Source organism: Buteo buteo, chromosome 10 (assembly GCF_964188355.1).
Source record: "Buteo buteo chromosome 10, bButBut1.hap1.1, whole genome shotgun sequence".
Taxonomy (NCBI): Eukaryota; Metazoa; Chordata; class Aves; order Accipitriformes; family Accipitridae; genus Buteo; species Buteo buteo.
Window position 1 is genome coordinate 42,034,028 of NC_134180.1, and position 14,764 is coordinate 42,048,791.

General features: G+C 43.5%; 1 protein-coding gene across 2 annotated transcripts in view; it reads left to right on the forward strand.

Moving 5' to 3' along the window:
• Window positions 1-1,677: 1,677 nt before the first annotated feature.
• Window positions 1,678-14,764, forward strand: part of ROR1 (receptor tyrosine kinase like orphan receptor 1) — a 171,233-nt gene continuing 158,146 nt past the window's right edge. For both annotated transcript variants that reach the window (XM_075037290.1, XM_075037291.1), the window contains exon 1: window positions 1,678-1,975. In XM_075037290.1, the coding sequence (XP_074893391.1) occupies window positions 1,873-1,975 (103 nt within the window). In that variant the 5' untranslated portion in view covers window positions 1,678-1,872. The remainder of the gene's footprint in view (window positions 1,976-14,764) is intronic.

Consider the following 14,764-nt stretch of genomic DNA (forward strand, 5'->3'; position numbering starts at 1 on the left):
CAGTTGCTGACTTTTGAAATCCTAAACCTAATCTAAGCATCCCAGGAATGTGATCATTCTCCTGAATGGAAAGTAGTTACCACTCCTAGTAGCTTCAACCGGCTTTGGCAGTGTCCTTCAACTCCAGCAAAACAGTGCTATCCGCCACCGAATCTGCCTGACCGCAGTTACAGCTGTGATGTAATGTATGGTGAATTGGTATTTTGTATTGGCAGGAGGGAACTGCACCCCTCCTGCCCCAAAGCTCAGCTTCCTATCGCCATTGAGAGGGAAAAGCACGTTTGGGGTCTGGTTGTGGGCACCATGTCATGGGCTGATGGAGCCCTTGTAATGAGGCTGAAGCTCAGCATGCTCGTGGGGATGGTCTCCAGCCTGGGGTGAGATGTGCTGGAGAATGGGGGAATGAGAGCAGGATTACAATGCTGCTCTTGGCACTTGTGATCTCAGGTAGCAACTATACCTGACTCCTTTTCAGGTAGGGTGACTTTTTTTTGAATAAAAGCTAAATTAGGAGAAATCAGTGTATTAAATATCAATTTCATTGAGGCAGAGGGAGCTGAAAATGATTCCTAAGATGCAAACTAGGCTTCTGAGTTCCTGACTGACAGGAAAAGTAGGAGGAAAAAATCCAGTAAAACTGAAATGTTGTGAGGGGAAAATTGGAAGCCCTTGACTAACAACCTGTGTATGAGGAACAGTTGAGAAACCACTTTTCCACACTGTTATTTCTCAGTTTGTTTCAACAGAAATGCTCTAAAAAGTAGAACACTACATCCACAGAGCTCAGCGGGCTAAACTTTAAGTTATGTAAAACTGATTCAGCTGCCCTCCCCATAGCCACGGCTGTACCTGGCCAGCAAGCAATGCCCTTCCCAGGGACCGAAGGTGGCTGGTGTCGGTCGTGTGCCTCCATCGTGGCTCAGACACGTGCCTGTATCTCCCAACTGCTCCCCGTCAGCTCTGCTATGAGCCCTGCGGGAGGCTTTGGTGTGCGGGGCAGGTACAGGCTGACCTGTGGTTGCAGTTGTGAGTCAGATGCTCTAAGATGGTGATTTCGCTCCCTCAGTACTGACATGGCATCCTTTACTTCGTGGCTGGGGAGCTTCCTCAGCGATGTTTGCCGACAAGGTACTCCAGTATGACAGGGGAAGGCCAGGAAGAGACCTGGGAAGATTAGGAACAGAGGTAGCAAGTAACAAATCTGGACTCCGCCTGGAAAAGTGGTTCCAACCCCCCAGTGCAATAATCCCACAGATTGCGTTCACTGTAGGAGCGGCAGACCCTTGGAAAGCGAAATGGTGAGGGGAAGGGATGCTAACCCCAACTGGCGCCTTCCTAAATCCACCTGCTCTGAAAGGGGAGACGTGAAGCGCGCCGTGAGGAAAAGCCGCCTCTCCTCCGCAAGCCCCCCCAGGGACGCGGCGGGCAGGTGACGGACACCGAGCCGGGCGACGAAGCTGTGGTGGTGGTGGTGGGGTGGGGGGGGCTGTGAGAAAATGGCGCCCGGCGAGGGGAGGCGAGCGCCCTCCTGCGGCGCGCGGCCTCGGCGGGAAGCGGCAGCGCGGGCGGGACGGCAGGGGGCGCTGCTCGGCCGGGCTGCGGCGGGGCCGGAGCGGGGCTCGGGGCGGGGGGGGGGGGGATCGGCCGGGGCCGGTCTGTGAGGGGAGCTCGCGGAAAGTGACAAGCGAAGGGTCTGAGGGGCGGCAGAGGCGGCGGCCGCCCGCGTTCGCTTCCCCGCCCGCCGAGAGAGAGCGCAGCCCCGAGGGCGCGGCGGCGCGGGAGGGAGACGCGGCCCCGCGGCGGTTACGCGGGCCGGCCCGGGACGCCGGCGCTGCGCTGTGGATGTGGGAGTAGCGCGGCGCCGGTTCAGGAATGCAGCAGCCGGGCGGCGGGGACGGGGGGAGCCTCTTGCTTCTCCCGCTGCTCCTGCTGCTGCGTGCGGGTAGCCGGGCGGAGCTGGGGGACGCCACGCAAGGTAAGGGGGGTGCGTGGGGGCCGCGTCCCGGTTTTTGGCCCGCGGGAGCCGGGCCGAGCCCGGCGGCGGGCCGAGGGGGTGATACCGGGGGTGGTGGGGTGTCTGTGAGGGGGACCAAGCCCCCGCCGAGCCCGTTGGGGCCGGCCCTGAGGCGCGGCCGGGCGCCCTGGCCCGGCTGTGGGGGGCGAGGGGAGCGCGGCGCTGCCCGCCGGCGGGACGGGGCACGACACGGCACGATACGACGCGACACGATACGACACGACACGACACCGCCCCGCCGAGGGGGTCTGCCGGGCTGGGCGGCCCCTCCGCCCGCCGCAGAGCCCGGCGGCTCCAGCGGCCCGTTAACGAACTCCGAGTTTTATGTTCGATCTGTGTTTAATTGCTTCGTAAAAAAGCCCTTCCAAGCGCTCGGGCGAGTTATTAGCTAAAGTGTAAGCGTTCCCAGGCAATCCCGCTTTTGATACGTGATTGATGGTTCCCGAGGTGGTGTTATCAATGATGGCTTGTCCTTTAGCTCCAGCTTTGGGGGGTGTTTTGCCATCTCATCGCCCTTGTAGCCTTCTAAGAAGGCTTTTTTTTTTTTTAGTTATTTGGTTTTGGTTTTGTTTAACAATAACCTTAAAGAAAGCCTCTTTGATTTAGCTTTAACGAGTAATATTTATTTTGCGATCCTTCTGTTTTATTAGGGTTTTGATTTCAGCCTTTTGCAAATGATTTACGTTTAAAGCGCAGCGTAGCGCATGCATAAAGGGACCTAGATGGAATTAGGCAAGAAGGGCTGATTTCTGAAGCCAAGTCAGTAAAAAGTGAGCAGTGCTTTTGGACGCCTGCATGAGAATTTCAGTAAGAGGTGGATATTCATGAACTCCGTCTCCTTGACGGTATTTTATGGTGGGTACTTAAATCACAAGCCACTTCTGAAAAGTTCTGCTTGATAATATGGCTGTATTTAGTATTTCAAGAAGGGAAAAAAGTGAACACTAAAGAGATAAAGATGATGAGTTTTAATACTTAGCAGTTCAGAACAGAAAAAGCTGTGTTTATAAAACCTCTAAGCCAAATTATAGAGCCTGTAGGATAACTGCCTTTAAAAAGTCAGTCCCAGCTAACAGATGCAACGCTCTTGTTGTCTGCCTGTGCCTGAATTTCTCTCTGTGTTTCAGTGTGTCCCTAATGATGCTGTTACCTGGGACTGCATGTTAGGTAGTGGATCTGTTTGAATGACTTCCAGATATCACAGTGCGACTCTGTTGGACACAGGAGTCTCCTGGTGCGGATTCAATGGCTGGATGATGTTCTAGCTTAGGGTAGGAATTCTCCATGACATTTCAGTGGGAAAATTTTCAAATGTTGCTTTCTAGTGTCTCCAGGGAATGCTGTATGTGCTTAACAAATAGCTGTATTTTTAAAGGGGGGGGGGGAAAAGACAGGCCATCTTTTTTCCTGTTTTTCAGATAATTTCAAAACTTTAGGGTTATAATATGAAATTTTGTGGGTTTCTAAGAGCCTGGAGGGGGAAAAAAACCCACGGACATAAAGCAACTGATCACGTTGGGTACAAAACTGGCCATTTTTTATTTACTGTGAATTCTGCTGGGAAGTATCTTTCATTATATGAATTCACCTTTATGTATGGCTATTAATGTAGTCGTAATGCACAATTACTTTCCACAGTGAAATATTTCCTGTATTTTAAGTAATATCTTTGGCAAAAGCTTACAATGTTGACTCATGGGTAGCTCAAGTGATTTATTTATTTTTTATAGATAGACATGTATCACATATGTTACAACCACATACTACGTTTTCCCCCAAACTTGTTAAAGATCTAGAAGAATAAGGGAACCTGAACACCTAACGCTAATAAAAAAACCCCAACAAACCAACCCCCAAAACCTATTATAAAGTGTTTTACAAATTTCCTTAAGGTAACTGTAGTGGCTGGGTGAATGGATTTTGCTCCATCAGAAACCCAACCAACCATACAGAACCCTTCAGTCCCTACCCTTTTACCCTCACGTTTTTCAAGAAGACAAAGTATGGACCGCTAAATAAGTAAAAGACTTTTTTTCTTCCAGGCATGTCAAACAAGGACTGCAGTGAAAGTCCATCTCTGGTAGTAGCCTAACTCCTACTACCAGAAAAGATGGGCTGGGAGTCCAAGATCTGACGGTCTAACACAATGAAAATATTGAAGAGTAGTTTGGGCTCTTAGCTCCCCAAGGTCCAAAAGGATCAGAGCCTCGTTGTGCTGCGCTTGGTCCAAACATCTGTGAAGACATGACTCCCACTCCAGAGACTTCCCGGTTTGACACTCTGATCCAGTAAGCATATACAGATGTGCACAAGCGGCCTTATGTGAGTAGGCTGATGCAGCTCAGTAGGACAAGTCAGATGTGTATCTGCCTGGAGGCCAGGAACCTGTGCAGCTATTGTCACATCTCTTTTGGGGGGATTATTACCAGATCATCCTTTTAGTTGAGATATTGTCAAGTGACCAAAACTACTTTGCTGTGTTGCCTTCCAAAGGCTCTTTTTTGCCTTTTCCTCTTCACTTTTTCCCATGTCTCCTGCTGCTTCCTTTTTGTCAGTGAACTTTCCTTGTAGAGAGCAAAACAAAACAAAAAGCGCATTTGCCTTTGTACATTCATGCTGTCTTTAATGCGTGCTCTTCGCAAGGGTGCTCACAGGCTGGCCCGAGTGTTCTGAATAAAACCACATAGTTAATGTCCATATAAGTATCAGGAACTCTCCAACTTGGATATTTTTTCATTCTTTGCAGTATCTGACTATGGATATTACCAGCTCAGCTTTATTATTATTATTCTGTATCGTGTAACTTTGTGAGGAGTCACAGTGGAAGAAGTGTGAATAGTATAAAAGCATTTTAAAAGCATATAGTAAAACCACAGATCTCTAGATTATGTTTTAGATCATAGGGGGTACTGCTGATTTCCTTGGAAGTTCCCTCTTGTGAGATAAAGTTCCCCAGCTCTTGATTAGTCCCTGTAATACCCCAGTGGTTAATTGTTTTGTCCATAGGTCAACAGGCTGCTATTTCAGCCAGTATAAACTTATGAGTTTACAAACAAACAAAATGCTTTTGTTGCCTTAAGCCCGTAAGAGGATGAGAATAGATGTCACTGTTTAACTTACCATGATTGTAGTCTCGCATTTCTTGACACAAGTCGCTTGATGTATCAGCAAATTATCTTCAGGACATCATTTCTTTGTTTCTGTAATTAACATCTACTGAAACTACTGTGTTGATTATGTACACACAGGAACTTTTAAGTTAAAGCATTGCAAGAGAGATCTGGGCAGGGAAGCGTTTTAAAGCTTGTGGATTTTTAATACAAATACCTAAATGTAGGCAAAGAGGGGGAGAAAAAAGCTTCCCTGAGGTGTGACACTAGATACCACTCTTTGGAAACACATGTAGAAATGCAGCAGTCTTCTGAGACTCAAAAGAGCACCTCAGAGTTGAAAACTCTCTTAAAAAGTCTCTAACTAAATGCAGCTGCTTTCCACATAGCGATTGTCTTGCAAGCCAGAAATATCTAGAAAGTTAACTAATACTAAATAAAAAGTTTAAACCTTTTCTTCCCCAAGCCCTGGAAAAAACCTCAGTCATCCTCTGTTGCAAATTTTATGTTCACACAATTGTGTGTGTTTTTGAAATTTCATATCTTAAGAAACAGTTCTGAGTAATCTGGTAGACTGTGAGCTGCAGTTATTTTTGGCTGCAAAGTCATGTGTTTTATCTCCTATTTCAGTGTGATGTTCTCATCTTGCTGTAGGTACCCAGGTAATATGTGCTGGTACTTCACTGGTGAAGTTGCTCCCTGAACTGAAAGAAACGAGGCAGCCTGTGTCAGGGCTGGCCTTGGCGAAGCTCGGAATTATCACACCCAGCCTTGTGTAGGTAGAGGTGCAACAGTAATAATGCAGTTTGCATTTTGACAGTGACTCCTATGTATTGAAACACTTAAATGAATATCAAGTGAAGTTATTTTATTGTTAAGATGCTACCTTTGATCCAAGTTTCTGCTTTTAAAAATTAGCAAACTGGGGCTATCGCCTTAAACTATTCTCTTGCACTTGAAAGCAGAGGGAAGGTTTATGTGAAATCTGAATCTGGTTGTATGGTAGGAAACAGTTTCTAGTGGTAAGGGTAGTGCAGCACTGGGAGGACTGTGGAACCAACTCCCTAAATCAGAGCTTAAAGAAATTTGGGGTTGATTAGGGCTGGGGCAGCAGTTGAATAGTTATGTGACTTTGTAGGGCTTCTTCCATCTTGGTTACTTTTTCATTCTAGTCATGGAGATATTGAAAGTCAATGAATCTGCTAATTTATAAATGAAACAATAGTGAAATGAATAAATGAGAGCAATTGTCTATGATTCTTTGGAAATAATAACAAAATACTGGTGTTAGCTGAAGGGTGCTGGGGTAGGTTTGGTGACTGCAGTTTTACATGCTTTACGATGAATGAAGAGTGCTCTAAAATTCCTGAAATTTCACATTTGGTGTAAAATTTCATTTGACCGGGTGCTGCAGAAGAAGTTACAATTTTTTCTGTCTGTTTACAAGCTGAGTCACTGCACACACACACACCCCCCCGCCCTTGCCAGAAGTGTGGCATATGAGAGGCTTGGTCATGCTTAATGTCTTTTAATTGGGCTGAAATGACAGAATGCATAGAAAGCCTGTGAAGTTTGCTAAGGTGAAAAAATGGAATCATTTCAGCTTAAATAGATAGCACTAGTGTGCTATGTAATAATAAAGCTCTAGATATTACCATTAATTATATAGTAAACTTCTTTTAGGTCCTCTTAGGAATATAATGTAGAGTAAATAACCTGCGTGTATTTGCAATCTAATGCAACGTGATATTGAAAATGGTGCTCTGCCAAAGTCGGACAGCTTGGGAAAAAGAAGTAGCTTTAGAAAGGAACCCTTTAGTGAGGGAAAGCAATAATGCAGGCTTCTCAGCATACTTCCATGCCAGCATCCTGTAGTGAGGAAGATTGCTTTCCAGGATCTCCTCCTGAAGCGGAGATGTTGGAGTGCCACTGTTTCCAAGTAAATCTGCAGAGCAGTATATGAAAGGAAATGGCTAGTGATGTGTGAAAAGAATCCCATGGTGCATATTGCTGGGATGGACACACGTTTGGAGGGTGATTAGTTAGATATGGTTCTTGAAAAATAATGCAGAGTGGTCACCAACAGGAACAGAAAGCCACATCACTCTCATTGAGGAAGAACTGACAGGTGTAAATGAATTGTGGGGCCAATACTGTGTTTCAGCAGTGCTGTGTACAATGTTAGGCTTTTTCTAATGTATTTCAACAAGTCATTAGCTGGAGTTCATGCTGAAGGCATGAAATAGGCTCTAAAGCAGAAGAAAGCCTAGGTCAAGTCTGCTTTGTTACTTCTACCGAGTTCCATGGAGTAATTGTACTTGATATCCTCTTTTAACAAAATCCCTTCAGAGAGCTGCATAGAGGCTCTGGTTGTGTTTGATCAGTGAGGTGCTGCAGAGCACCTTCACAGGAGATTGAAGAACAACAAAAAATTGTCTCTTGCAGGAAGTATCCTGTATCGCTGATGTTGGCAAGGTCTGGGCAGTGTGTCCCTCTCGGCTGGATCGGGACAATTACATGCCGGTTCAGTAGTGCTGGTCCAGGCATGGCTTAACCCACCCGGGCCTTTCTGTTGTCGCACTGGAGGCAGGGAGCTGGGGCACATTTATGGTGCTTCGGGAATGCTGAAGGGAAAGGAGATCTGTCTGGCCTTCGTGTCAGGAAGTTTTAAAAAAAAATAAAAATTGAGGCAAGTCACCGTATGTAGAGGCAAGACGTACTCTTCCTAAAGAGTTTGAGCAAAAGTGCTGGTAACTTTGTGCAGATGTTGCATGTTTTTTATAACTGCTGCTGATGCCCTGTTCTGCATTGTGTTGTACAAAGACATGCTTTCACTCAGTAACAGATATCTGGGACTAGGTTTACTTTAAGACTTAGCCATCCCAATATGCAATGGTAAAGTTTCATAAGTAGATGAGTTCTTGAGAAAACAGTTAGTGGAGGCCCCGGTGGAAGCCTGCATTTTATTAAAAGTTTTTTTCAAACTGGTCAGGCCTTATGTTGAAACCGATACTTCATGATGGCTTCCTGTGACCTTCTGCTCCTTTCCTCCAAGGGGTGTCAATTGTGCATACTCCTGTCCCATTCCCAGATGCTCTGTTCTGTCTGCAGCAGAGGTCTGAACATCTGCTCCACGCAGATCTGGGAAAGAGATGGAGTGGTGGAGCTCTGTGTCGGAGCACAGCAGCAGGCCATGGGAAATTGAAAGATCAGAGATAAGCAAGGAAAAATGTTCGGCAACTTTATAACCTCATCGCACATTCCCTCCAGAGACTGGAAATACATGAGGGTATGCTTTTCTTACCCTTAGAACTTGAGATTATCTTTGGAAGGATATGCCCTTCCAGATTCACAGTGTGAGCGTTCCTCTTAAGAGAGTGAGCTTATTTTGTCCTCCTCTGAAGGAGGTGGCACAACCCCTCCTGAAGGTGCTAAGCCTTGCTTTAGAGGATTGATGGTGCAAGTGTAATGTGCTGCTTGAGAGTGTCCACATTGTGGCTAGTCAATACAGAAGATAATGGCTACTCATTCAGAGAAACTGTGTGCTTTGGTGCTGAGAATACATGCTGGAGAAGAAGGGATTTTATGATCTGTGTGGCCTTATTTTCAAAACTCATGAGGACCTTAGCTCTTAGCACATTTACTTGGGAGAGCTGAGCACTTCTCAAAATCTCAGCAGAAAGGGCATAGGGCGCAGCTTAGTTCAAAGGCTTCAGAAGCCTGGGCAGAAGAAATGAAGCTGCTTGAGATGATGCAGTGAGTGGGAAATTTTACTAGAGCCCTTTTAAAATCATGTCTGGTACTTCATCTCTTCTTATTGGGCTAATACCACTTTGAAAAGGATCTGCTTTTGTACCTCAGGCTCCTAACCACATCTAGGTAAAAGGCAGGAATGGCATTTGTAGGGAAAAATGCTATCTTTCATTAGCCCAGTGGACAAGCTTTTGAGTGCAGAATGTGGGCTTAGAGCTGAGAGCAAGAGTGGACCCTAACAGAGCCTAATCACAACACCACCGCCTTTCCTTGTTTCTTTAAATTCTTTCTACTATGTAACTACCATTATTTGAAAAATAATGGCAATGCTTCAAGTAGTACATAGATGAATTTGTGCTAGGCAGAGGCCACAGGTTAGTATTTTGTTTTGTTTTCAGCTAAGCATTTCCTTTATAAAAAAAATTATTACGACACTTGCTTAGTTAAACTATTTTCAATTAAAGTGACTTTTCCACCATCTTCCATTGAGCTTTTGTCTGATTTTGAGTAGAATGTGAGTGTCTGATGATAAGACTGTTCTTCCTGAAGGCTTTGGTTTAAAAGCAGGGATGTAAAGGTGGTGACATATGTATAAGGATTCTTGGGTAAGGCTAACAAAAAAATGCCAGGATGGTAGAATAGATTGCAGAGTATGGTGACAGGGCTGGGCTGGTGGACGTCCTAAAAAGTTTGAAGCGCATACAATAAGGGCGTAGGAGTCTTGATGTTCTCCTAGGAGAGTCTGTTGGTTGTGGTGAGCACTTCTCTTTTATTCTTTCTGAGAGTTGGTACCAGCTTTTGTTACACAACATTATGCACTGGGTATGTTTGGATAATATAAAACAGCTTGGCAGAGACATTTTGTTGCAAATATGAACATGTTATGGAACTGCTAATCATTAAAGTCCTTGAGATAGTCAGACATCTGGAAAAAACCAGAAAGGATTAGTCAAGACTCAGTACACCCCGTGAGGTCAGGCGGGTGTATTCCTGACCTTCTCTCACTACAAATTGAAAGGGGTTTGAATGTTTTCAGACGATTCTTGTATTCAATGCAGCTTTTAAGTTTTCATCCCACTTGCAGAAAAAAATATCTATGCCTGTGCTCATTACGGCTCTGAGCTACAAAGTCAGTGGTAAGTAACCTTTTTGTCTTGGTTGGAGGAAGAGAAATGCTGTGTCATAATGCTGTTGTCGTGTTTGTAGCAGCAGCTGAATAAAATGTACGAGCCTGTCTCACCACCTCAGCATCCATACCTTTGAACATTTGTGGAACATGTAACTTGGAGAGGGGTTTTGTTTTCTTGCTGTTGAATTCAGTGTCAGTAATTCTGTCCTCAAAGATAAGTGCGATTGTGTACACAGAGCAGTCTCCAGGAGAAGCCAGAAGCTTGGCCAAATGACCCTCCACTGCCCCCCCCCCCAAAAAAAAAAGAAAAAAAGTCAATGTTAGAACTAAGATTAAATCTTTTTTTAATCAGGTGAGATCCTTGTTGAAAAACTTCTGTTACCTCACGTTTCTCTTCATCTTTATTGTATAGTGAATATCACTGTCATCTTAGACACCTTTGTAGAGTTATTGTATATCTGAGCACTGTGGAGTCTACACTGTATTTACAACAGTTTTTGCCTCTCCCAGTTTTTCCTGTAAGAGGTCAGTTATCATGGCTGAACATCTCTTCTCCAAAATTAACTTGGCTTCAAATAAAAGGAAGTACCTTTGTAATTGTTTTGTTTACACTGAAATACGTGATGTGCTGTATAAGTAACAAACATTCTGTATGTTTCAGGTTTTAATTTTATTTTATATGTTAGTTATTAATTCCATATGTTTTGATTTTTTTTTTTAAATACACTATTTCTCTGTGAATTTAGTGAAAAATTATAGCACGATGGAGTCATCTCTTTTTCTCCAGAGCAAGCTGAGTGTAGAGAGCACCATGTTGAACTCTGCTTTCGATGTGTTTCACCTAGAATGACAAGAGGTCATTTAATTCCCAGTTGATTGTCAGGGAAATGGATTTATGTCATTAAATGCTTTTGAAAGGCCACAGAATAGCACTACGTGGATCTTTGCTTCTGACCATTGACTTACTATTCTAGTGTCTTGAATCATTTTCTCTTCCTACATTTAAAGCTCTTCTCCAAATGAAAAAAATGGTTCCCAGTTTTGATTAGTGTGCCCTTTGCTTTTTTATGAAGAGTAGAAGCACAGAGGTCCCCTGAGACCTGAGTAGCTGTGGAGGGCTAGTAATATCCCACAGCTGAGGAGCTGGCAGCAAGAGGGAAGCTGGTAATTAGAAGTGAAAATGTGGTAGTTTAGAAGTAACTATCAGCCAACAATTAAATCTGAAATTCCAAGTGCGTTCTTCCTTTGTTCAGGCCCTGTCTGGGCATTTGATGTGTTTTGCTACTGCTGGACAGGAGAATTGCATTTGCTCTAATTAGCAATATGTCAGAAGTCCTCCCAGAAACTCCGGCTGGTGCAAAGCTGGCCCCCTTCTAGCTGGTAGATGCTCATGAGGCTTGAGCCTCTTTATCAATTTCATTTTAATATCTGGGGCAACTTAGTAGTGTTGCTGATGCTTTTTACAGCTCTGAATGGTCCAGAGTTGTGGTTTGAGAGCACGGTCATTTTGCACAGTATTGCATCAAGCAGTTACGATTAACTTGGGAATGCCAGGCTGCTGGCATCTCTGAAGTTGAAACGCTTCATGTTCACGATAGGACGTTTTTGAACTGAGGGCCCCTTACTTTTAAATTCACTTTTCTTGGCAGTCTGTCAGAGCCCAAGTCTGGCAACCTTTCTAAGTGAGATGCAACAAGCTTCACTTGTTTTAGCTATTGGTCTGTCACTGTGTTTTTAATTTACTGTAATTTAATAACTGACACAATGCTGGAATAAATAAATGGGCTGTGAACATTCTCATAGACTTTGGAAGTCCAGCTCAGGGCAAGATTTAGCTTTTAATTAACACTGTCCATGAGTTTTATTGTTAAAATTGTATCCTTTTAAATAAGTAAATCTGAAGTTGAGTAAGAGATGAATAATTGAAACCTGATGTGGGATGACAGAATGCATTCTAGTGCATGCAGTAGTGGAGCACAGTGCCTTCCCCAGCAGAGCGAGTGGAGGATCATCATAGCTCTAGACTCTGTTTCTCATGAGTTATGGGTCATTCCACTGCCAGGCCATAAGTTGGATGTTGTCGTTATCTCTCCCTTTATTTTTCCTGTGTACAATATGTTGCTATGTGTTGAAAAACACATGTGCTTCACCGCATTAACAGTAGTATTTTACACATGTATAAACCAGATTTTTAGTACAGCAAAGAGCTTTAGGAAGGCCTTCAGACACCCAGCTAAAATGAACTGTTGAAGGGGGTTTGCTTCTTTTAGCCCCTACTGCTATGCAAATTCTCCACAAAAAGAGGCTCAGGCAAGGGAAGAAAGAAGCTGTAAAGGCATACTCTCGCTATAGAGGAATCTTAGTCATTAGCAAAATTCTAATTCATCAGGTATCAAAAGAAGATGTTCTCCTGATTTTCTTCTGTTATATAGGGGAAGATGATATCTGATTTGCCATTTTCCCTTTGAGAGCCTCCTTGTAGGATGTAATTCATGTTCTCAGATTCTGGTTTTGTGATCTATTTTTTTTTTAAACACACAGTCTTCTTTTAAATCCTAATGAGTATTTCTGACCCTTAACGACTGGTTGTGTAGTGAAACCCAAACTGTAGTAAAAGGTTCACAAAACTTGAGAATATTTGGTGAGCAGAAATTTGACGTTCTCTATGGACTCCTCTTAGGATCCTTGGTCTCCTACTTTTCACAGCAGCAAATATGGTCCAGATATGGGGAGCTCTGTGGTCAACCCTTTTCATTTCAGGCTGAAAGTCTACAGGGAATGTCAAAGTCAGACTGATTTGCTTTCGGTTTATTTTGTTGGTTGTGCTATACAGGATGAGACAGACTAGGTTGGGCATTAAGCTAACTGTCCCATTCCTTTCTTCCTGAACTGGTTTTAATGGGGAGCCAGATTTGGCAGTGGTCACACTTGTCTCTCTGGTTTCAAAATCTGTGTATCTGTGAAGGTCCTAATAGTTCTGGGGAAGTTCTTTGATCTGTCTTGAAAATTTAAAAAGTTGATAGTTGGTGTTGGGGGAACAGGAAAAAGGTCTTCTCAGTGTCAATAGCAGTTAAAGTTAATTTTCAGTGAGTTTGTTCAATAAAGGAGGAGATAGTACCTGCAAACTCATTGCTTTTCCTTACCATAAGTCTCTTGGTTGGTTAATACAATCTCTTGGTGAGTGCCACAGGTGGAAGCGCTTCCTCTAAATGTGGGACTTTGACCAGTATTTCAGGGAACCTGAACATCTAAGGTTGCTCTGTCGTCATTTATGGGGCCTGTTCAGTTCTCTCATTCAAGGCCATTCTGAAGACTCTGGGTTTGGAGGTCTTAAGCACTGGGTGACTTTTTTGGCCTGCATTATGTTTATCACGGGGTACCTCTGGTATAATGGTCCCATCCAGCTTTAAAAATCCATGGGTAGCTCTAAGAGCAGTCTCCTTTTTCAAGAAGATTTTGACTGAATGCAGTGCAAATGTCTTAACTGGCATTGTTCTTCCTGTTGTGTCAGTAAATGACTGAAGCTGTTGCCTCAGGCGTCACAGACCATCCAGCAAGGGTCATAGCAGGGACCACAATGCTATCACTGCCTTTGATTTGGGAAAATTGCAGTGTGTAGGGTTCTGCACAGTTTTTGTACGTTAGGGTTTGGTTTTTTTGTGTGTCAGGTCTACAGAAATCCCCTACCCAAACCCTGTAATTGTCGGATGTTCTGTTATATTATTCCCCCTGCCAGTTATCTCCTAAGATTATCAAGGGTAACTTCACATGGACTAATTGTAATAACTGAAAATGCCTAAGGGGAAGAATTCTGTCTCGACGTTGCAAGTAGGGGATTAAGTGTGTATATATTCAGTGTAATTTGCTAGGTACCTATCTGTCAGAAGAACTGTAAAATAATTTGAAATATTGCAAAGGATAGATATGTGGTGATATGGAGGCTCAACTTTCTTTTGCTTTTGTTGCATTATCCCACTGAAGCTAATTTTATATACTTTTTTTCTCTCCTTGCCTGTATAAGCTAGTGTCAGGCTCCTTGAGAAGGCACTTATGTTCTTGAAGGATTATTGTGCTAATTTAGCTTTCATTTCATCAGGTATCAAGGCCTGATATTATCCTGCTATTTGTTACTGTACTTTTACTGTAAATTACTGACACCACAGATGGTTGGTGATTACAGTGAAGATGACTGAGGTGCAGGAAGGAAATAGTAGTTTTTGATCTCTACTTGCTTTGCTGTCTTAAAGATCCTACATGTGGTTATGATCCTCTAGGGCTCAGTCATTCAGTAATGCTGATTAAAATAGTCAATCTGAGCAACAGAGCTTGACAGATTTTTCTGCCAGAGTCCTTTAAAGAATACATGTAATGCATCTTTTAGGAAATTTAGCAGGCAATTGCTTTCGGTCAGCTAAAATATTTCCTGTGTAAAAAGAATGCTTACTGTGCTGGACTTGTGATGGGAAGCACTGTCGTGTCAGAAATAACAGTCTGGATTCATGGCGGCATGTCCTTACAAATACGTTTCTTCTAATGATCAATGCTTTTGTTAAAAATAATGTTATCAGCACTAGATTTGTTTTTGTTCTATAGTATTCCTGGGTTCTAAGTTGTTTTTTTTCTGAACTGTAGCATATTAAGTAATACAGGTGTCTGAAGCTATTCAGCATATCAGTTATATTTAAATAGGGGTAAAAAAGTGAATTATCTAACCATTCAAAAAAGATTTGTCTTAATTTTGGCCTCAGTGGAATTGCT